This window comes from Tyto alba, unplaced genomic scaffold (genome assembly GCF_018691265.1).
Source record: "Tyto alba isolate M040663 unplaced genomic scaffold, T.alba_DEE_v4.0 Super-Scaffold_1000006, whole genome shotgun sequence".
Taxonomy (NCBI): domain Eukaryota; kingdom Metazoa; phylum Chordata; class Aves; order Strigiformes; family Tytonidae; genus Tyto; species Tyto alba.
The window spans coordinates 3,494,727-3,519,518 of NW_024881272.1; the positions used below are offsets into that span (position 1 = coordinate 3,494,727).

Below are 24,792 nucleotides of genomic sequence, written 5' to 3' on the forward strand. Positions count from 1 at the left end.
ACCCAAAAAAGGGGTCTGAGCCTCACAGGAATGAGGAGATCTTCTAAGAGAACAGATGTCCACAGCAGAGCAGAATAGGAAGGCTGAGAAGAATCAGATGAAAAGAGCGAGCACTGAGCTTTTGCCTTTCTTTGGGGCTAGCCACAGGAACGGAGAGGGAGGCTTACTTTGAAACACACCCCCACGTCTTCTTTAGCCGATAGATGGAGTTGGACTGCAGAGCTGAAATGATGGCCCTCAAGGAGGAAAAATTCTTCAGGATCCTACATTCCTGTGAAAGGAGCGGTTAGAAATACAGGAGCATTAAATGTCAGCATTACCAATACGTTAGCGCTCTTCTGTTTGACGGGTGTCATGCTTGCTACACATTCTCACTGCTAAGCAGGCAGCTGTACAAATATTGAGTATCAAAAATATCACTTCCCCCCCAGCCAGCCTCCAGCCACCAAACACTTTACGGGCTTTGGCACTTATATCTTGTTTTCCTCACTTTCCTGTATTTGTGGTGATGTTGCAGCGTTACAGCTTCCAGTTGTCCCAGTAAAAATAAAAGTGGAACTGAGTCCATGAAGCTAGGCTAAAAAGCACAAATGTCACACTTCTTAAGAAGCTGTTTACAGTTACCAATCCCTTTTACCCCTTAGGGGGAAACCCAGGCTTTGCCTCTTTGTATGTGGTATTTAAAATGTAAACCCTCAATCAGCTAAGTGTCAATTAAAAATAAAGACATGCAAAGGAATAACCTGTATTCAAGTATGTGCACACTGTTAAAGAGAAAAACCTTCCCAGCTTTTCCCAAGTTGGGATCAAATCTTAACAGAAAGACTGGTTCATAGACATTTCTTATGCAGCTTCTCTGTGGCAAAAGCTTTGATGGAAAAGGGTACTGAAAAACTCAAAAAAAAAATCAGCACAGATTCCTGGTAAAGCAGACAGAAGCAAGAAGGAAGGGTAAAGTTTGGTCTGGGACTCTTCGTGGAACTCCTGTAAATCTGTTGGCGGCTCATGAACTAGAGCCCAGGCACCACAGACTTAAGAAACTCTTGCAAATACAAGCTCTCACAAACAGGTGTCAGTACATGCAAATTAAGCAGACAAAACACATGCCAATTTGACTGTTGCATGTAGATGAGAATGTATTCAAACTCTGATTGCGCTTCTGCAAATTGCTATGGGGCTGATTATTACACTAATAATGCTGATGATGTAAAGGATCCTTACACTGAAAATAGACATAATTTATTTCCTTTGTAGGACTGAACAAATGTAAAGCAACCTTCATAGAAACAAGAGTCAGACCTTAGTATATCAGCAACTCTGCTCATGAGTTGCATTAAAATTGACTGAACAACTAAGGCAAGTACGTTTACTCCCATTTATTTACCTAAAAAAAAAAAAATCTTCGTGCAACTTAGGAGGCTACGTTTAACAAAGCGTGGCTTAGGAGGGCTGAGTGGGCAGGCAGCACTTGAAGCAGGTTGACAGTCAGGCTAGATAAAGACCAAGTTCAAGGATCACGTGGCAGGACATGCAAGACCTGAAAGCTATTCTTGCATGGTTTGGAGCCAAAGAAGCCACGTAACAGCTCTTCTTCAGAGACTGACACATTTAAGAACAAGACTCTTTTTTCTTTAAGTTCAACTTGAAATTCAGGCTGGGGAGAACATGGATTTAGAGGCATAAATTCTCAGCATTTCTGTTTTTTCAAATACAACAGGAGTTTGGCCTGGAAGATCCAATTTGGAAGCATCTTGACTTAATTACATGTTGCATAATTTAAAGCACATTAGGAATTCAATGTTGGATTTTGTGTTCTCAATGATTTAAACTGACTGCAGACTAAACTTTCACAAGCTTTAATTTGTATATAAGAAGAATTTTTAAGACTGCACTGAATAACCTTGTTTCATGCTGTGTCCTTCACAAGCGGAAAACCAGAAAGAATCCTGTGCAGAAGCAACTTTGATTTAAAAAAATTAAGCATAACAGGATATTAATGATTTCATTTTCACTTTTTATTTTTAAAGAAAATATCGTGAGTGAAATTGGCTGCTTCTGCTCAGGAACCCTAGATCTAGGTGGAGCAGAGAAGGCTGGCAGTTTGAAAAAGTATTCAATTTACCCTGTAAACCAAGAAACTGGATCCAAAAGTCACGAACAGATAACAAACGTGGAACTCCACGCTCCTAAGTTACAGAGTTAGCAGTCAGTGAATAACTGCACTTTAACAAGTGGATTATTTTCTAATTCAGGCATCTACCTATTCAAAACACTCATTTGCATGCACAAAGCAAGCAGCTTTCTTCAGAAGTGGGCAGCTAAGCATATATGCAACTAGCTGTTCTACACTGTGCAATTATTTTGTGGAGTGTGCACATGCATTTTTCATGTGCTTAGCTAAGACTGCAGTATTTAATTATGTGCACGAATTAAATAAAGGGAGGAGGACTGAATCAACACAGGTGAAGAACAAAGTTCTCCATCCGCAGAACAAGTATGATGAGAGGGAGTGGTGCCTGTCCTGGCTTCCTGGGCCTCCCCGCTGCCCTGGGATGAGCAAGAAGCTGCTTCGTACTTGCTTGCCCAGGCTGCCCCATACAGGCCCCTTCAGCTGGTACCCTCTGCAACTTCAAGATCTGCACGCAGAAAATAGGACCCAAACTGCCTAATCCATTCACACGGGCTATAAAGCAGCCAGGATGATAACAAAAACGAGTCGACCTAAGTGCCAAGAGAGAGGTGAAAGACTTCTTCCCCACACCAGTTTCCTGAACCATGCAGTTGCCAGAGCTTAGGTGCCAGGACTAACAATGCTGCTGCTGGAAGCACAGAAGTGCATTGTCAAGGTTGGAAAGCCTCTGTTTGGCTTGAGCTTTTTATGACTGCTTATTTTGTATAGTTCGGAAAGAATCCATGTGATTCTTAAAACAAAAGTCAAGACACATCCATATTAAAGTGCTTTAAATGTTCTCTTCAAAAGAGAGATCTAGTTTGCTGCCAGTTGCCCGGTGCTCTGAGGGGAGTTAAAAAGGTTACAGTAAAATATTAAAGATAAAATCTAATTAGCAAATTAGAGTTATGCAAAGAAGTCATGCAAAACCCTTTCATGCAAAGATTAAGGAACACACAATCTGCTACAAGACAAAGGAATTGAAGCCAAGAGTAAAAACGTTTTAGAGAAACATGTGAGACAACAATAAAGCAGAGTGGTAAGAAGATGAGGACACTGGTACCATACTGTAACTCGACTTATTTTTTCTGGTCACTGCTTGCACCTCTCACCCCTCCAAACCCAGCTGGTTTGTATACTTGATGTAAACCACTAATAATTCAGTAAGCAGACAACCTTTCAGCCTCAAGACTTTTTCAGAACAAAAGAGTATGAATAATAATTCCATTTTTTCCCTGTTAAAGAGTCTGCTACTTCTTAGAAGTAAGTTAGCTTTGTCTGCACTTACTTAAAACCTTGTGTTTACTTTACTTTCATAGGGACATGCACATATATATATATATATATATGTATGTATGAAAGCACAAACAGTTGTGCTCTCTTCCACCATATCTGATTTCAACTCCCAGGTGCTCATCGACGCAGGAGGGGGAGCATGACACTCATTGACCAAACACGACCGGCCAAAGGCAGAGAAGTGCAAGGTGTATTCTGACTGCACCACTGCCAGTCCTAGCTGCTTGCTTGATAAACTTTCCTCTGAAAATAAGCCTAACCGTTGGGTGATACCAGCCATCACTTCTTTCCCTGATATGAGCAGTATTTTTTTTCCTAGGAAGTGAACTGGTTGAATTTATACCCTATATCTTACCATTAATGTTACATTATCAAGTATATGACACTCCCCATCCTCAAGACACAGTATCTGCCTCACCCATTAATTAGCACTCCCAAGCCCATGAAGAGACAAGCAGCAGCCCCCTTTCCACTGTGGGGCAAGGAACTAAGGAGAGGAAGGGCAATACTTCATCTGCTATTACAAAGCAAGTCAGTCAAAAGCAGAAAGAATTAGAGCTAAGCTGTTCACTGGCCTGGGACCAATGCATACAACCCCTTCCTCCCCTCCCAACTCCCTCACTCCAAGGCATCCGCACAAGAAACATTAAAGAGTCTAGAATAAATGCTTTACGTGTGCAATATGAATCCACTTCTCAATGATCTTGGCTCTTTGCTGTGTTTTGAGTTCCTTGTCCTTCAGGACAGTGCTGATGACACATTTGGTAACTGCATTGAACTGAGAGATGGTAGCTCTGATGGTAGGTGCCAGGTTCTTGTTTTCTTTCTTATCCCTTTGAGACCAGATGCATCCCAAACAGTGGTGGGGCACAACTTGCTTGAAGAGTTTCTAGAGTGAAATAGAGGTGGTTAAGGCAGCAGGATTCTCCTGGATCTTTACTGTCCACAAGAAGAAACGTATGTTTACAGTACAAATAGGATCTAAATCTATTATGGTATTAAAAGATAAATATTTGTTTTCCACTAGTTTAAAATATACACTTTGGCATACTTTTTATAGGCTTGATGCTCTAAAATGTCTGTCAGCTAAACAGTCCTGGGAAAATAAGAGACACCATTATATCAGTTGTATAACCAAGGGGGAAAATTATTTCTATATTGATATTTTGAAGGAGATCGATACAGACAAACTAAATCAGAGCACTACAGTTAAGAGTACTTATACATCTTTAGGCCAGGTAGCAATATAGTAAAAATGTGCTATTTATCAGGTGTCAGATATTGAACTTTGCAAAAAAGGCTACACATTATACATTCACACTTTTTTTTTTTTTTTTTTTTTTTAATTAAAAAAATCCCTTCAGAATGGCTGAAGGAAAAATCCCAATGAACGAAGGAAGTTTGGCTAACCAAGCAGAGCTGTGTTCTGTGTCACAACAACAGACCTGTTCTGGAACACTATACTTACATTGACATAACTTAAAAAAAAAAAAAAAAAAAAAAAAGAGAAGCCCAGCACTATTTCCCCTAGCACTTTAAGTAGTACATATACTCTACATACTGCATCCATGTATGTCAACTGTTCTGCCACAAGGTCTTCTTGGAAAAAAGAGAATTCTTCTGGAGTGCTGATCTCCAGTTCCTCTTCATCATATAGGTTACAGGGGGAAGTGTTACGGAACCCATCTGTCCAGGATGCAAAACACAATTTAGTAAATTTGTACAGCAGTGAATCAAAGCAGATGTTTGTTTATTTTAAAACACCACTGTATATATTATAGCAGAACTCCCAAAGGGTCCTGCCTGACCTAATGGCCCCACTGTGCTGCATATTTTAGTGAGAAAGATGATGACCAGAAGATTAAATTGGCAGAGAAAAGGTGGAAGAAAAAGGAATAGAGTTAGAGAGAATTGAGCTGGTCAGGGTCTCTTAGCAGAAAAGTGGCTTAACCCATTCCCTAACCATTTTTCTGAAAGAAAAAACATCACTGCCCCAACAAAAATTCCTTATTAACATTGCAGAATTTTGTTAATCTACTTTTCAGTATTCATGCATTTTCTAATCTGAAAAAAAAAAAAAAAAAAAAAAGATAAAATCAAACTGTAAAGGGACAAGAATGTAGTTCTATCCCCAAAATATTGCATTAGGAATGCTCCTATATCCAGATTTCATCTCCCACATGTGGAACTACAAGGAGATATCAGATTTCTTGGCACCATTTGTGGCTACATGTACTATATTGAAGAGAGTTTATTCCAGCATCCCTCACCTTCCCTCTCTGGGAATTTTTCCCAGAAAAGGGAATACAGTAAGCACCTACAGCATTCGGCTGAATGCTTCTTCTAAAGTTGCACCGGGCAGCAGTGGAGAGGTGAGAGAGGAGAGCTGTCCTCACCGACAGACCTGATCCACTGCGGGAGAGAAAGGATTTCACAGATGTTCCCATGTCACCTTTTGGCTCCCACAGGTTGGGAACAAAGTCACGTTAAAACACAGAGAAATATGCCCTTGTTTCCCATGGTAGAGGAGGAAGTCAAACAGAAAATCCCTGAAAACAAATCCTCTTCCTAATCCTTTTTACCATAAGGGACAGTAACTCCGTAAGAAGGGAGAAAAAAAAAATGGGTTTGTTGAAGATTAACAATGAAAGTTCTGAGTTTACTACTAGTGAGATTTCTTTAACAAAACCAAGCAGCACATTTCAGAGTATGTTATGCAATACTTCATACTCAATTAAAGCAGAACAGACATTCAAGTAACAAAAAGCAGATAAAGTGATACTTTATCATTGTTTTTCAAAATAGTTTGGTTCTTCTTTCTTCATTAATTAGCAAAACCTAATCATCAATGTAAATTGCTACAGTTCTGATGTAAGAAATTATAACTACAGGCTGTATCCAGATTCCCATCTGTACATTCCGATTGCACAATTTATTGACAGAGCTAAATGCAATAAGTGGAGACCTCTGTTCCAGCATTATTTTTCTGTGGCTGTTTTGTAACAATGTGCATAATTAAATGGACTGCTAGTGAACTGTTACAAGAGCTACACTTTTTTCCTCTCTCTTTTGGGCTATGTTACTCTGCATTTTCCTTTCAGCTCTTGGAATTCAACTGAAAATCCTCATCACTGGACTGCAAGCCTGCTCAAAACCTCACAGTGCCTTTAAAATCAGGTCCTGGAGTGCAATGCAAGACTTTCCCTTTTCTTTTTGCAATGTCTCTTTCTCCTTTCTCTCCCACCTTCATAAATGTGTAACCAGTCTTTTCCCTACTCCCCAAGAAGCTGGAATCCTCTTGTACTCAACTATCTCATCATCTTCAAATCGCTCTGATCCATTTAGCCCTCTCAAAGCCCAGTTGCCCTCTGACTTCACTGAGAGCAACCACGTGTCCCTTCTGAATTTGCAGCCTCTGACTCACCTTCATTTGTATTGCTCAAGCTGCAAGAGTCCAGGCCAGGAACAGCTTTTATCTATGTATCTGCTACTGCAATCTGATCTACTGGCATGGCTGATGGCAGCACTGAATGGAGGTCTGATTACACAAATCAAACTGTAGGATTAGGACCCAAATTTGTAAATTCATAGCACAATATGAATGCTTGAGAACAATAATTATCAGCAAATCTTGATGGCAGACAACAGCTAAGAGTTTTGAAAGAAACCTCTGAAATTAACAATGAGCTCTGATAAAGTGACAATTCTAAACCTCCTTTCTGCAGACTCCGCAGGTTAATTGCATACTCTTATTTTAGTCTAATTAACAGCCTCTATTCTCCCACAATTTGGGAAATGTTATCATTCAAACTGACCCATCTGTAACTCTGAAAAGAACCTTTTCACCTGTTATTTGAGGAAACAAATGCAGAAGCAGGGCTGCTGAGAACTTCTGTTGACTTTGAACAACAGATGAACCCAAATATAACCCTCGTGAGCTTTCTTGGTTTGACCTGGGGGAATCAAACCCAGGAAAGGACATCAACAGGCAGATATTAGCAATCCTGCTCACTTACCTGTGTTCAATGAGGAAAACGCCTGGGCTCTGTGCGGTATTCCTTTTTATGTACGTGTTAAAGGCCAAGTTAATTTGTCATTTCACAGTATTATGCATTGTCATGGTATTTCTGGAACATCCGGCAGACATTATTTTTATGGGATCAAATGTTGGTTTGGTTTTTGTGGGTTTTTTGGTTGGTTTGTTTTGTTTTTGTGTTTTGTTTTGGGTTTTTTGTTTGTTTGTGTTTTTCCCCTGTCATTTCCTTTATCCTTTATTACATGAATTATTCCCTCTCACCCCTCTACCAAAGCTGGGAGTTGATTCTAGTTCTCATTCATACACTATGTGAGCTCCTATGACTTTTCAGCTTATGCCACAGGAAGCTTTCTGACCAGGATAAGGGTACGTGTCAGGCTTGACGCTGCACGCAGCATATTTGTGTTACTACTGTTCACTATTGTTTCAGTAGTTTGTGTCCCTCAATAATGTAAGTTTTTCCTGTGTCCCTTGGATACCAGCAGCCGGCCACTCAAATAGGAAAAAACAGGCACAGAAGCTTCCTTTGACATGATGGTAACTAAGAGGAAAAGCTTCATGACAACAAGGCTTGTGACTCGAGCTGTATTTTGTCACAGCTCTGTATTTTGTTGGTTTGGGCTTTTCTTGGGGGGGAAGTGGTGGGGTGTTGAAATGAGAAGACCAGCTAAAGAGCAGCTGTGTGTTTGAATTCCATGGCATGGGAAGTGTGCTGACAATTAACCACTTGGCTGCTGCAGCAATCTCAAAGCTTTGGCTAAATATTAGCGAAGTGCTGGATTTCCCAGCCACTCCAGGATTAACAGCCATAGGCACCTACACTCGTACAACTCTTTCATCTCAGACAGAACCCGCAGCCTTGCACAGAATTTTTTTTTTTTTTTAAAAAAAGGAAACAAGAAAAAAGTCACTGGTGAGCCTCACAATGCAGTCAATTAGCATAGGAGTTAATGAAGTGTACTCCACACAAATCTCTGTGCTACCATACAGTCTGGGAGAACAGAAGGGCAGCAGGGAAAGGTATCTTACCATCGTTTTCCACTTCTTGGTTCTGGAACTGCTCCAAGAGTTTCTGCGCCCTCCTCTCTGGGTCAGAGCCAGGGATATTGCTCTTCAGGTAATCCAGCAACTTCAGCAAACACGGGTAGTTGGGTGGCTCTCGGAAATCCTCAGGGCACTGATCGAGCCAGGCTCGTAAGATTGATGCTATTGCACTAAGAGCAAAACCACAGAGAACACGCTGGTTGTATACAGCGTGTATCGATGCAATCATATGTATCTAAAGCAACAATAAAAAACCTGAGACGCTCATAACCCACAGGAAAGCAGTATGAAGACTTTTTTGATCAAGGAATTTAATTTGTTCTTTTTATGTCTGGAATCTTATTAAGATATCACTCAGATTTTGCCAGGGACTTCAGTGAAGTTGCTCCTGATTGGCCCTCCTCTAAGTGGATCAAATTATAATCCCCAAATGCAAACTAATAAAGAATCTAATTCATTTAAGCTATTGTGCAGCTTGGAAGACTCTAATCACATTTAAAAACAGTTTTGGAACAAATTTTCACAACTCTGCTCTGACAAGTTTCCACCATACATGCAACAAGTGTGGCCTTCACTGTTTAGGCCAGTGGTGGGCAAACCTTTTATCTGGAGCTTCAAGACCATTTTTCTTAGTCAGGATGAGTGCCTCACAACAGCCAGTGCTCCAGGACCGTCGTGGCAAAGCTAACAGTGCCAGCTCAGCTCCACATCCCAGGGCACAAGAAAGGCCACAACAGACAGGTAATGCTCCCAAGCTCTCGTTCCACCCTCCCCTCTCCTCACATTTTTAATCGCCCTCTCTAGCCCCACACAGACCCAGGATGCTGTGTCACAGCAGCACTTGCAGTCACAAACACAACTGTGCTATGCCCGCTGTATTTTTATTTCTTTTCCACCACAGGCAGGGGAACACTGGGCTTTGCTCCATGCCCTAATCGTGTATTTTCTCCTGCTCTGTGCCCCTTTTTCCCCACCCATATCACAAACTCACCATCATCCTTACAGACTCCACCACCAAAACCTAGGTTGAGTACTCTTTTCTTATGAGCATTTATCAGTTGAGCAATGATTTGGAAGAAAGAGTCCCTCCACAAGATGAGCTCTTGTACTAATATTGTTCACATGCTCTTTATACTAAGCTCAGTTTCCAGAGGCTTGGTTGATGGCCACTTTCATAAGCAGAAGAATAAACAGAGTTTAAGACAGATCCAGTCTCCCAGAACAGGGTGAAGAGTTCACAGCTGTTACAGACACTGATTTCTGCCAGTAAAATCATTTCAGTCAGAAGGGGAAATAGGAAAGAGTAAAAAGGTATGCTGTGCCCTACTGACCTCCTATCGCCTGACTGTTTAATTGGTGTATCAGGGAGAGACATGTTCTGAAAACAGGCTGGAGATTTGCCCATATCTTGCAGTAGCTTTACATTTGCTGCCCTTGAAAAGAAACTCCCTGTACTCAACAGACCCAGAGACAGATAGGAACGGGAGACTGACAAGATCTCAGACAGGCAAGACACATCACAGACTACATTTTTCACAGGTTGATTATGAGCTATAATTTTTTCCTTTCATGACTATAAGGAAAAACTTTTTAACGTTTAACTCCTCTTCTGCCAACCACAGACTCTGCGCTCTGGTCAGCAATGCTTTCAAGTTTCACACCTATTTGAAAGCCCTCTGATTTCCATACCCGCCTTGCTTCAAGTCCATGTCTGAAGGTTTCAGTCTCCAAAATCTATCTACTCTTAGGTGGAAGCAGCATATCTGATTCTGTCGTTTACAAACTGGGAACACAGAACTACTCATCCGCTCACATTTACCCATGAGCTACCACAAAACATGATGAGGTTGCGGCAGCTCCAAGTCTAACCTCTCTGTTAAGCTGAGCTAGCAGGGCACAGAGGAGGTGGAAAATGAGGCCTTAATATCACATAGCCACAAGTGATTCAACAGGTTACACTTAAGTTCTGCATAGTCTTTCCTCAACTGAGAAAACAGCTATAACACTGGTCCTGAATAAGTCTGCATGGGAATTAAAGAGATCATTTCTTGCCAAAGAGGCAAAAGCACCATTTTCTTTCCCACCACAATTATTTCTAAAGAATGAGTAGAAGGGAATCTCAACAATTAAGAAGAATAAGGAGAACCTCAGTTGCAAAGAGATTAAATGACTGATTTCTTATGAAATTAGACAGTAACATGCACAAAACTATCTACAATTTACCAAACACGTACTTAAGACCAGTAATGGAATAACCTTTACAGAGGGCTCTTCCCTCTGCTCCACTGTCCATGCAATAGCTTTCAGGCTTAATCACTCAGCCTAAATTAAGCCAGCTGTATTTTCTCAAGTTTTGCTTGTTAAATAACAACATGGGCAGTTAAATCTCAGCTTTGAATCAGTGATAAAATGTATGTGAACTGCAAGCAGAGGCTGATGTAAGGGTAGTTTCTTACACCCAGACCATTTATAAGTAACGTGCTGATGACTTTCAGCAAATTATCTGTTCTTTTGATTTGGGAAGAACCAGTTGCATAGAATACGGTGTGACTATTGCTGGGATGCATGTAAAGTCACTAAGGGAATAGCTCTGCTAGTTGTTCTTTGTTTTAATTGAGATGCCAATCATTATTTTTCTTTGCTCTTCTGATTATTCTTTTTTGCTTGGTTCTGGTTGTTTTCATAACTCTCCCACTCTTCCTTTGCTTATACTGCCCTGAGTTTGACTCTGCTTCTCATGTAACCACGTTGGTTTCTGCTGTTGTTTTAGCTTAATTGGCTTTACTGGAATTAATGCTGATTGTTGCTCTCCCAGATGCCTCTTAACTGCCTCCCACCATGGATTTCCCAGGCATCAGAACCTTCCAGCCAATTTTCTTCCATTTGTCTCACATTCCTTCAGTGTCTGTTCTCCTGGAGTACAATGTTTCAGGACCAGTTTTATTCCCGCAGTACTGTAACTGTGCACATTGTTTTCCAGCAGGGCTGATAACTTCAGTAGGAAACAAAGGACAAGTTTTCTGTCAGGAAGGTCTAAATGCACGAGAAGCCATGGGAACGTGCTTGTTTATCACTACGAGAGACTTCAAATGCTGCAGTATTACACTGAAGGTTTCAGTATTTGCTACTGTAATGCAGAAGAGGAGGGGTAAACATGCAAGACATGCCATGTGGTAATCAAACAGTTCCTTGATTTTCTTTATTTGAACTGTTTGACCCAATTGTGGTGGAATGAAACAAGGAGATTTCAGTTTAGCTCCGAGTTGCTTTGTCTGCCATTTTCAATCACACCACATTCCAAGTTTTAATAACAAATAAACTCCACATGTTGATAATAAAGGCGATGCAACTAAGAGCTGACATTCAAAAAAAGCCCTGAGTATTCTGATTCATTTCTGTGGCCTGTCATTCATCTGAGGGAGAGCAACACCAATCTATTCCAAACCAGCAAACAAAAGCCAGTAGCAGAAGGAAACCACAACCTTATACTCCAAGAGGAGGCTTCAAATGACTTTTACTGTTACTCAAGCTCATTTGGGATTTAAAAGCCTCAGGACTCAACCATGGCAGTCCTTGGAACTGCAGAAGAGGAGAGTTTGAAGGCTTAAAGTTATTTTACTTTTTGTACTACATAAACTGCTTCTGCTTCTCATTCAGCTGGTCCAACTCCAGTAAGACTCCTCCCTTTTAGAGCACTGGGGATGTCAGTATATGGTGTAGCCAAGGAAGAAAAAAAAAAAAAAAAAATATAATTAAAATCTCCCATTGAAACCTCATACTGCAACCAGGAGACCAGTTTTCTGGATCTACCACTATGTCTTTAGTACCCTTGAGAAGTATAACCTAAACTGGGATTTATAAAAGCTCTTAAACTTTCTTTGGTTTTATCAGAAGGAGAGGTGTAAATGTAAGGATCAGAACATGGCTCACTTTTTACAGCACAGCTTTTCCTTTTCATCGCCTTTGCCCTGGCTGTGGAGTGTCTTACTAGCTGCAAGCACAAGAGTTATTTCTACGTACAGGGGGAGATGGCACACTTTTTCCTCTCCCCATTATATTTATCAACATGCCTAAAGGGTATCTTTAAAGAACACATACCAGTGTTAGACCTCTGGAAAGCACACAAATGATGATGAATCATGGTTCAAGTCCATGGACCAATATGGCAACATTGTCTGTCTTTTGAAAAAACCTCTCCCACAGGTAATCTCAGGTTCATACTATTGTATGTTTGAGCGAGGTCTTCATGTATCTAGATCCAGCTGACATAAAACTAGTCTTCCCTGAATGCGAACATTGCAGGCAAGCCTGGACCTCCAGGCTGGACATTTTGCTGTGTGTGCTGAACAGGAATGAATCACTTTTGGGAACTTCACTGACAGAAATCTTTAAAACTCGTGACAGCATTCTCAGCACCTTTTATCTATGAAGTGTGATGTGCTGCATCAGCTCTCCAGGTCTTGCAAGCCTAGCAAGTCATCTCAGTGACATGGCCTCAGCACTGTTTCGGACCCTCACATTACTCAGAGGCATCTCAGTAGCCACTGAAGCTACTGACTTCCAAAACGTACAAGCAGCTATGGTATTTTACACTTCGAAGGCTTTATGGTTCTTTCTCTGTCCTCAACCAGCTCCAGCCACGTCTTTAATGCCTATCTTCTGGGAAATAAATGTTCTGTTCCTTTAATACATCACCTTTTTAAATTCATGGAGCCTGTGGTTTGGGTATAGTTGTCTGCCAGTAGTGGATTGCTCAGAGATCAAAACTAACACCATCATTCAGCAGGGAGAGGCAAATAGGGCACAAGTTATTTCACAGATCATTCTGCATACAAAACTCAACCTTTTAACAGTGAGTTAAAAGTTAACTGAGGAACTCTCCTGCTCCGAATAGAGATCACTGTGATCAGGTCATATCACCAAAAGCATTGTTTCTGACTATCTCCTAGGCAATACACACAACCATTTCAGAAGGACTGAAGTCCCCAAACAGCATTAGTTGCTTGGCTTGCTGATCCCCTTCACAGAATATGTAGAGGTGCTTGATATTTCTTGGATGTGACTATCTCATTTAAGTTTCCCATCACTCCTGGCTAGTAAGGCATGCAGAGTCTTCACATCAGGCACAAACAAGAGAAAGTACTTTACTTCTTTTTGCTCTACTTTCTTCCCTCATTCACTTTGTCAGGTGACGTGAACCAAACCACACACCTGAACTATACAACCTCACTTAAAAACTAAAATATAACTGAATTATAGTACAAATTCTCTACAGTTCAAATAATGTGCATTATCATATGGACCTGTTTAAATCTTTGTGTTACTTATGCTGATAAAACCATACATACATTAAACACAATTTAAAATTCTCCTGAATTGTCACATGTCTTGGTGTGTTCTATCTATCCTTTTCTCTCTGAAAGTCAACATAAGTCCTAACCTAAAAAACATGAAGTGAACACAAAGAACTCCAAAGATAATGATGATCTAACAAAGCTGAGGAGGCAACACTGTCAGACCTCAACACAAAAACATGCAGAACTGAGAAACAGCACCAGGCAATCTTGTTTATACGATGCAAGGAAGAGCAAAAAGAATTGCTTATAGGAAGAGATAGAGGGTCAAGTTACTCCTTACAAGTCTCTTATCTGACAATTAAGAGAGGCATGCCATCATATTTCTGGAAATACAGGCTGAAGTCCATCTAACTCAGACATTTGACTGGAATATCTGACCTTTCCTGGACTTTATTCTTCTGTTACTTGTGATCATGAACTTTCTGACTGACAAAGTAGTGGGAACTGTGGAAAGCAAGCTACTGAACAGGAAAAGCTAAGGTGGGTCCTAATACCAAAAAACAAAAGAAAACAAACCCAAAAACTTAAGCATGCATGACAGGCTTTTTTTAAGCTCACAGAAGTTTGGATGGTGTTCAAAGCCTACTCATAACTCTAAGGTCCAAATTATATGTATTTTTAAAGTTACAAAATTACAGTACCCTTGTTTAAACTGTGTATTACTGAACACAGTTTTAAAGAAAAGGGCAGTAATAATAAAAATCCTGAAAGACATTTTGCATTAGATGCAATTAAGTCAGGTCCCTGTTGAGAAATGTAATTTTTTTTGACCACTCTAGCGGTCCAAAAATGATAGGAATGATGCTTAAGTGAATAGGAGAAAATCCCCTTTGTAGAACGGATCCTTAGAAGGCATGTTTCCGAACATGGCTGAAGTGATCTTGGGTCAGTAACAACTATATGTCACTGCAACAAGTGTGAGAAGTAACTGCTGGCTCAGGCCCAGAATTTGGAAATGCAAGGGTAGGTTTATAGCTCCCACGGGTCTCTCAAATGAGGCTGCACCACGAGTGCACTCAAGCCCCAGCACAGGGCTTGCAGGTTCTGAGCTACATAAACACTGGGAGCAATGCTAAAATAATAACAACTAAAAAAAAAAAAAAAATTACGTATGTCAGGCATTTTACTTCTCAAAATATATCACAACCCTGTACTACAAGTACAAAAAGCACAGAGAATTTCAACACAGAAAGTAGTAACCTGTGGGCTTACAGTATACCACATGCAACAATATTCCCCCCCCTGCAACGTACCTAAGAGTCTGCAAAAACCTCTCCTCCTTTAAAGCTCCATGAGATATTTAAAGAGTCATAAATTCTTCTCCTGCATTTGTTTTTAACTTCTGCAGCATTTTTTTGTGTCAAAACAGTGGAAATGCTTTAAATTGCATCCCCATTTCTAATTTCCCAAATGGATTTTTAAAGCATCTGAACCATCACAACAGGAGTCTGACGAATGCAGATCTCTGGCCACAGACCATGGGCTTCCCCATGAGATATTTTTCCTCTGAGAAATACAGTTAATGATGAGAAATAACATGGCTCTACTGCTTCTTCCTCTTGTTTCTCCAAGTCATATAAAACTGAGAGCACAATTATATCATGTTTCTGTTCTATGAGAAAAGGCAAATGCAATTATATTGGAATTATCCCAGACAAGAGAAAACCTGAACTACTAGAACTACGTGTTTCACAACAGAACTACAAAGCCAACCTGTTTTCCAGATACCATTAATCATATCCAAGAGACAAGTAGCCAGAGCAACCTACAGCAATGGAAATTTTTAAGGCAGGAAAGTGAATTCACATTTGTACAGGATCTGTTAAAACACGTTATACCTGACAAATTACTTGGACAACTTCATTGGTGAGCTTTCTATAAATAGTTGGGTAACAGGTATTGAGACATAAAGGGCATCTTACAAGGGCCAAAACATCAAAATTAGCTGTGCCGACTACATTAATGAAAACTATGTCAGATAAATTTATCAGAAGTTGTGCTACCACAGCAATAAGACCACGGACTCCGTCCATTTGTCAGTCCCTGGCTGTGCAAAGGCATTACACGATGATTACATGCCAAGAGGGAAGACAGCATTGCTGTAGCAGGAGGCAACTAGGCAGGGGGATATATGATAAACCATGTGTATGTCAGTAGAAAAACAATTCCATTAAAAAAAAACACCCACACACCACCACACAAACATGCTTCTACTAAATCCTATTTCACTTGCATGCTCACCTCCACGTGTAACAAAAAAATTGATGCATTTTGCCCAAAGCCTGAGTGATACCAACATCAATATTACTTTCAACCCTTTTCTCTCTCTATCTCATAATCAAGCTCCTTTGGGTCCGTGAAACGGCAGTTGGGAGATTAATCCCAACATGATTTATACTGGTGAAATTATCTTCCTCATCCCCAATATAAATCCTTAATCTATTTTGCAGGAAGTGTACTGATTTAGCTCATATGTTATGGCTGGACTGACTGAGATAGGGGGAAGTCAAATGGTTTGCCCAAAGCTGGAGGAAACCCTAGAGCTCATTTTGGATGGGAGTGTGGGAACCCACTGGTTGCCTATTATTGCCTCCACCCACCACATAACACTGCATTCTTAGTGCTTGTGATGAATTTTTAACTACCAGCTGTTCTTCTATGAGTTCTCATGGCAAAATGGGAGGAAAATATGGATAGCGCTCTGTCACAGCAGCCAGGAAAGAATCAGAGAATTGAGCTCCCATGTTGAGTCTCATGGGGCAAGAGCAACAGCCCAAATCATCAGAGCTTGGAGCTTTCTGTCCTTGCTAAGTGCTAAAAAAAAAAAAAAAACACACCAACCCAACAAATTAACAAGTGATAACATTTTGTTTCTAACTAAAGCCTTTGAGAATCCTGTATCATTTACAGACATTAATTAAGCTCTACATTTCTTCTGCAGTCAAGCAAGCATAATTCATTGTGTTGTCAGAGACAGCTACTGAAACCCTCACAGCCAAGGAGCTTTTACCAATTAATCTCTGGTGGTTAAACAAAACGGTTTCCACATGGATGATGGAAGGCAAAGCGACCCCACTGTCTGACCACTTCATCCAGACAATGGAGGACAAGAAGGTGTTCAGTATGTTAATGGCACATTTCAGGGCTGGGGATATTTGAACCATTTTAAGCCAGACTTGAAACCCCCCTATCCCAACCCACAAACCATCAGAAAAGCATGGAGGTAAGCAGTGGGAATACCAGGCCCAATATTGTAGAATAGAATGTCATTTGAATCAGCAGTCTGCCTGAATCTCAGAAATGAAAATACTGCAGTGTATTTCTCAGTCTTGATTGGACTGTGTATCTCAGAATAGAAAAGCTCAAAGTTTTTCTTCCATCTCAAAACAAAAGGAAGCTGAAGGCTTCTTCTGCAATTACACTTTGAGAAATCAGTGCACTGATAAAAAAATTTAAGGTTTTCTTAACTGGTGGAAGCTAAAATAAATTCATAGAAAAACAACCCTCAGTAACGCTGACAAGAATCAAACATCTTCATACTGTAATCAAATATAATGACGCAGCTACTTTTTACTGCCACAATGCATGCAAACCACAGATCATACAGATGTCAAAGAACAAATGCTGATGACCTAAGGCGCATTTTATACCCAATATCTAAAGATAAAATACAGTTTCATATGATGCTAGGAGGATAACTAAACCACTTTTTTTTTTTCCATTTAAAATGCATTTCAAAACAGCTTTGCTATTTTTCTTGCAAATTAGGATGACTTCAGAATTTAAATTTCACTCTAAAAGCAACACTGTAAATCATAGGGGCACTAATGAAAAAGATATATGCATACACGTTGCCTGAAACAACCTCAGCTCTGGCCTGCAAGCACTATTGTAATGCACAATAAAGTCAGTTATAAGAAATAATCATTTACTGCCATAGATAAGGCAGGGGAAACAAACACTCCTCCTTTGTTTAATCAACAAAATGTTGGCCTAGATGTGTTCATCTCATGTTTAATTCTGAGACAATTTCCCTGATGGAAAGATCTCTTGGTTATATTATTGGATATGTTACGAGACAGTTGATATTTGGCCTTTACACAAGCCTGTTTAAGCAAGCAAACAGTGCTGTGAAATTTCAAAGGAAACAACAGCTATGCTGCCCACATCCTCCCCCAATACCGCATCCTGACTGGGGCTCGCTGTACAGTGCAAAACCCCACTTACGTCCTGAGTACTGTATTGGATTCGGAGGAATTCTGGTCTCCAGCTTCTTCATAGCTTGAGATCTCCAGGTTTCCATACCTGAAAAATGAGATGGGTGGTTTAGAGGAAACTAGTGAATAAAAGCAAAATCCCAAATAGCATAATCCATATACAATCATCATCAACAACTAAAAACCTCAAACTGCAAACATGGAGTTTAACAGATGGGCAAAATGAAACAGCCTGCAGATTATTTCACTTACGAGGAGGAAAATCCTAGAGAGACTGCCAGTATCTTCCAACCTAATCTGTTAATTTATATGAAGCAGCCTGCACACAGGAGGAACAACCAAAACAGTTTCTTTGCTCACAGCTCCAAGACCCTTTCTGCCTGTTCTCACTCCATCCTTTCCCAGAGCAATATTCCAATGTGCAATGAGGCCGTAACACAACCACTTCCTCCAATATAGCTTCTGCTTCTCCAGTATTTGTCATTTCTTCTAACTCCAAGCATGATTTCACACTAAGTTTTCTAGGTGGCAAGTGCCCACTTGTGCCAAAACTACTGACACAGTTGTCTTGAGCGGGAATGGCCCGTGGCGCTGTGAAATATCACTGGGAAAGAGGAAACCATGGGCACAACTCCTACAGTGCAAAGCAAAATCTCTTACCTACATAGGCAGCGCATGTGCCTCGAAGGCAGGATTATGCACTTCATTTTCAATGGGAGTGCCCATTGTTTCAGATATACAGCTCCATGAAGAATTTCATGGTTCCTTACAGCCACCTTTAATGAAGGCAGACAATTACTCACAGTCCAGAATAAGGCAAGCTGATTTTACACATTGGGTGCTCAACTAATTGTGTCTGGCACCTGCAATTAATCTCAATGGTTAGAAGAGCAAGTGCATCATTGAGTGTTTGTGCTACAACATCCTAACCTCAGATAGAGAAAATATAGTGGGCTGTCGGTTTGTGTCCAGAAGGTTCATGTCAGAACTGTAACAAATTCATCCAAAAAGTTTTAAAGGATAAAAATAAGAGGTGTTAGCTTTATGCTCCTCTAAAGTATCAGTGTAAGGCTTCATATGTAAGAATTCCAGATCTGTACAACTACTGTAACTGAATTCAAGCTCACTCTCAGCAGTTCTGCTAGACTGTAAATAAAATGGTTTTGCGCCATCGTGCACCACATTCATACACATATACTGCCCTACCATGGCTCACAATCTCAGAACTCCACAATACTTTAAAATAAGAACTTAAGTTTCAACAATCTTATGACAAAGGCTTCATGTTGGACGATTCCACTGTGGATGGGGAAGCTGAGGCAGAGAAAGATCGATGGTTTGCCTACATTCCAGTGCACTGCAAAGTAAACACAAACTAATAAAGGCAAACAACTAATCCCTCTTATAGGAGCAGCAGAGCCACAGTCATAAGGAGGTCAGCTTGGGCTTGCTTAGCCTTGAGAGTTCTGCACTAAGACCACTTGAATTCTCTGAAACAGCTCATTTAAAACCAGATCTTGCATCTTCATCTGAACTGCAGATAGACATGACAAAATTATTTGCCCCAGCTGTTACCACATATCTGTGACAAAGCTGAGAGCAAAATCACGACTCTTGACCCCCGCAGCTTAGTCTGACCGACACACTGTCTCTCATTCAACCTAAGTTCTCACATCAGCGGTCAAGACTTTGGAAATTTCAGCATTTTATCTGTTCAGCAAAAAAAAAAAAAGTCAAAACACGTGCATAAAAACTTGCAAACTCATGTTTTAAAGGGCTCGAATTCTTCTCAGTTATCCTGAAACAGTCCTTCTAGCCTTATAAGACAGCAGAAATATGAAAGTAGGTTTTAAGGACTTCTTAAAACAGAAAGGGTCCTTAGAGGTACATACAGGATAACCCATTTTGCCATTGCAATTTCACAGAGCTAATCCAAGCATCTAAAGAAAAATATGCTTAGCTAAACTGACAATGGGGTAAGAATCCACTTCCAAACATGCTGAGTAACACCTCGATCCCTCGGTGGTCAGGGTAAATCACAACAGGAGCATTCACAGAGGAACCACCACTCCTTGGCACAAGAATGGCTGTCAGTCTTGCTCTGAAATTTGTTGGTGCGATGGCCTCTGTGCTTTCTACTATATTCTCCCAAGCAATTTCACACTCTGCCTGTGTTTTGTTTTGGTTTTGTTTTTTTTTGTTTTTTTTTTTTATTGGGATCCACACTACTGAAGCTGTAAAACTGTGTAGATACCTTCTTTCTGACTCTCAGCTATGCCTGAATTCTCCACTTAATCCTACCTGGCCCCTCTCAGCTCTCGGTCATACTCTAAATACTCATTACTAGTGTTTGCAATTCAAAGTAAATGCAATTAATTGTATGAGATACTTTCCACTGCTTTACTGCAAGGGTGGAATACATCAGAAGAGCCTTAAGAACAATACTTCCAATACTTTGCTAAGCTAAAGTGTAAAGTTTAATCTAATTTTAGTAGATTCAACTGTATTGGTTTCAATATTTGCTCTTACAGGCCTGTAGATTGTCCTGCATTTCCAAATACTATAACACTGGATAACATACTGTCTTACCAAGAAGAAACAAAAAGAGCGTGAGGGGGATATTTAGAGAACTATGCTGACACCTTCTCGGTGGAGATGGCCCAGGACAGAATTGAGACATGCTGCTGATATAATGTACACTACATGCTATGGTGGCTGTCGCTCTCCTGTTGCTAAAGGGAGAGGATTTCACTCTCCATTGCCATCTGCTAGGTAAGGTGACTAAACTACATCTTATCCAATAGACAAAAGATATTTTTCCCCCTGCTGGGAGAAATATGCAAAGAAAGCTTCAGGTTTTGAATAAGAATTCCATTTTTATATTAATTTTTCAAAACTTGCCATTAATTCTTAGAGCAAAATTTATTGAGATGACTCACAGCGTCATTGTCCTAGTATTGTATGAAATATAAAAGATGTATTTGTAGAACATTAGGCATTTGCATTTAAATCCCACTAGAGATACATGCTGATTCTTATAATATAAATGCATAACACAGTAATAAAGAGCGGGCAAATTTTCTGTACAAAATTGGAGAAGTATATAATGCTTCGTTATATTGCCAGATGTAAACCTCTGCCTATTTCTCAATGCAAGAGCTCTGCATGAACAACAGGTCATTAAATACGGGTTAGGAGGAGTTAATGATACATCTGATGTAAAGAACAGCATTTCTGCAGACTTCCACTGCTCTGTTCTCACCAGCTCCTGGACAAAGAGCCATTCACTACACAGCCTTGTATGAATGCTTTGCATACAAAAAGAGACATGAGAAACAAAAGGATCCTGTAGCCCACAGAACTTTTCAGCCTTGCTTGGTGTTTGGAAAGTTATAGACTCCACTCAAAAGGACTGACTAAGCAAATGAGACCAGAATGTAATGGGTAGTACTGAATATTTAAATACTGAAAAATAGAATAGAAAATGCAACCCTGCATAACTGTTAAGAAGGGAAGGGAAGAAGAGGGAGGAAAATACTCTGAATAACTTGGAAATAATAAGGAAAGGTAGTTTTCTGCAAAAGCCCCAAACAATGCCAAACCCAAATCAGGCTCGTAAGCATTGAAACAAGCAACTTGGAAGCACAGGTACTCAGCAAGAACCGTAAGGTGTTTTGAATTATACACACATAGAATCATGCAAAAGAAATCGCTTCTTTAGTTGAGTAGACAAACCACCTGCTGCAGAGGAAAACCACAGAGGAAAGAACAGATGCTACAGCAACAACCGTGAGCCAAATGCCATGTAAAAGCCGCTGTCCCAAAACATGTGGCTTTGCTACCAAAGGACTCATTCCTACTATGTCCCCTCTCTACCTTCATTTTCTTCTCCATTTACTCTCTATCGAGCCATCCTCCAGCAAAAGGCATGGCCTGAAATGTAAAGCTAGCTTGTTACTCGCAGTCATTATCCAGCTCTAGCTCTCCCATCCACCAGTATCAAATCCCTCCTCTGTACATCTCAAGGTAGGGACCGGTTGCTGCTTTACACATGACTGTGCCAAGCACAGTATGGCCCTGCTTTTAAGCGCCGTTGCAAGGAACACGCTTACCAGGACAAAATAAAATACGTAAGAGAGGAACTTGGCCCGTTTCTGCTCTCATCTGGACAGATAAACATCTTTGGCTTCTGTCACACTTGTGAGCGGTTAATTCCACAGCACACCCAGCGACAGTGGGGATACCAAAGGATCTCTGCGGAGGCACCCTGCTGTATCCCCACAGCCCAGGGGCAGGAGGAGCTGCTCTTCTTTTCCTCACTCCAGGAACTTCCATTGCGTGTTTTCACATCAAAATGTCAACAAGATTTTTTTTCTTTTAAATCTCCCTGCCCACTTCTACCAAACAAAGAGAAAATATCAGAACATACAGTGTTAAAGACTTGGCAGGTTTTCAAAGCCGTCTGCTGCATTTAGATGCCAAACTTCCATGAATACTAAAGGGATGCGGATGTCCAATTACTCTTAAATAGCTTTGAAAATACAAGTCATCCCCCTCACTTTTCAACATACCAGCTTATGCCCAAGATTTTGTTTAGTTTGACTTCTCTATGTTAAAAGAAAACCTTTACAGGCTGAATCCAGCCAAAAGAATGAATAGGGCTCCAGTCTCCAATTTAATAAAAAGCAAAAGCTTAATTTGGAGTCAGGGAGGAGGAAAAGAACAGATTTATTCACAATCTCCCAGAAGTGTTAGAAGTTACTCGGAAAACAAATGGTGCATCTCTGACTTTAGTGAAGATGGATGTTGTCAAAGGTCCCAATTTAAGGTCCATCAGAATAAGTAGTATAGCACTAAAAACCCAGTAAGTATTTTCTGATTGAAACACGGGGAACTGCATCGGTCTTAAAGTGTTCTGAATTGTACAATGGAAACCTTTTCACGCGCCTCACTCAATACTTTCTGTGACTCCACTCGGTGCCCTGGCTGTACCACAGGGCAGACAGCCCCTCGGGCTGTGCTCCTCTCCGCCCCGTTGCTTTGGGCACGGCTGTGATGACAAGTGGCACGGGCTGGGGGGGGGTCACACACCCTGCAAGGACCAGCGCCGTGCACCCAGGCGATCCCTGCTGGGACATGAGCAAAGCCACCCGTGTTTGGCTCGGGGAGGATTCCTCCTGCTTCCCGACGTGACGAGAAGAGGAGGAAAGGCAGTGCCAGCAGCACCCGTGTGCCTTCAGTCCATCCCACCCCACTGGGAGAGAGCAGCCTGCCAACTCCTCCGCAGCCCTGCGGGAAATGCAGATGGCAGCGCGCAGCCCAGAACGGCCCCTTCGGGGGCTGCAGAGCCTCACCCCCCCGCAGGGCAGAGCACAGCTTATTTTAACAGAGTAAGGCCCAAGCCGGGAAAAAGGTTTTGCCCAGAAGATTTCACAAAAACTTCACCACAATGTGAACTGATTTATCAAAAGCATCCATTATTCGGAATTATTCACACCTACAAAAAGTTCTTTTTTTTTTTTTTTTTTTTCCTGGCCTAACATTTCAGTTTCAAGTACAGCATCTGCTTTTTAATTTGCCTCTGTCACTCAGGGGAAAAGCATCTCACTGTTTTTGGACAGAATATACGTTTCATGTCCCGATTCAGTGAATGCTTGCATTGCTTGGACAAGATACTCTGCAGACCACATCAAATGACCAACAGGTATCCCCCCCACTCTTAGGGTACAACACATCCAGATTTCCAAGGACACTTTTCCAAGAGTCCCAGGGCACTCTGTATAATCTGAATTTGTGCATGTCTAATGCATACATCAGACAATTCTGCAGCACTTTAGGAGGAAGTTTGTCAATGTGTAATTTCAAACAAAAAAAAATGTGTCCTACAACTGGGAGATGCAGATGCTCTTCCCTCCTACTCTACATCTAGGAGCTGCTCGCCTGTAAAAAATGGAAAGGCCTTTTTTGATCTGGCCACATCACTGTTCTCCCTTGGACCAAAGAACAAAAGTTCAGCATTGCCATTCATGATTGTTCCCTTAATCTACAACCCTGCTCTATCATCAAGAATAAGAAACGGGGCTCAAGCTCTTCACACGAAACTAAAATTGACAACTTGATGCCAAAATCTTACTTGATTTTTTAAGAGATTGTCCTTTTCATTACTTTTTTACTTCACAGGAAAACAAAGTACAAGTACTTATAAAATGCAGATTATGCACTGACACCCGCTTTTGTTTCTGTACTGTTATTATTAATGAGTATCACTAACAAGAAAGTTGCAAAAATACAGACTCTTTGCTACACTAATGTAAAGACGAAAACGAAGCTGGTTAAATTCAATTACTATCCCTTTCTCTCTTATTTTTCCTTATAACATCTGTTTTCCTTCACAAGTCCATATTCCACAGCTGCATGTAAATCGTAACTTTTATAGCTTAAATTCCATCTATATTCTGTCCCAAACCATAAAATTCTAGATTATCCATGATATTCTAAAAGCCAAGAGAAACATCCATAGATTCTTAAGCACTACACTCCTTAGATTTGTGAGAGGGGAAGGAAGTGGTGACCTCCTAGGATTTCCTGTGGATTCTATCATTTATTATAAAAGGCTGGGGATAATGTTGACAACGTGCCCTTCCTCTGAAGGAGACAATATAACTTGCTCTG

The 24,792-nt window shown here is 40.7% G+C and overlaps 1 protein-coding gene across 6 annotated transcripts in view; it reads right to left on the reverse strand.

Moving 5' to 3' along the window:
* Positions 1 to 24,792, reverse strand: part of RGL1 (ral guanine nucleotide dissociation stimulator like 1) — a 110,559-nt gene that overhangs the window by 17,594 nt on the left and 68,173 nt on the right. For 5 of the 6 annotated variants that reach the window (XM_042784098.1, XM_042784094.1, XM_042784120.1 and 2 more), the window contains 5 exons: positions 18,131 to 18,208; positions 8,532 to 8,716; positions 5,028 to 5,152; positions 4,140 to 4,355; positions 168 to 271 (listed from right to left, as the gene is read on the reverse strand). In XM_042784098.1, the coding sequence (XP_042640032.1) occupies positions 168 to 271; positions 4,140 to 4,355; positions 5,028 to 5,152; positions 8,532 to 8,716; positions 18,131 to 18,208 (708 nt within the window). Of the gene's footprint in view, positions 1 to 167; positions 272 to 4,139; positions 4,356 to 5,027; positions 5,153 to 8,531; positions 8,717 to 18,130; positions 18,209 to 22,250; positions 22,437 to 24,792 lie in introns of those variants that run through there. The other variant, XM_042784110.1, reaches the window with a different exon arrangement.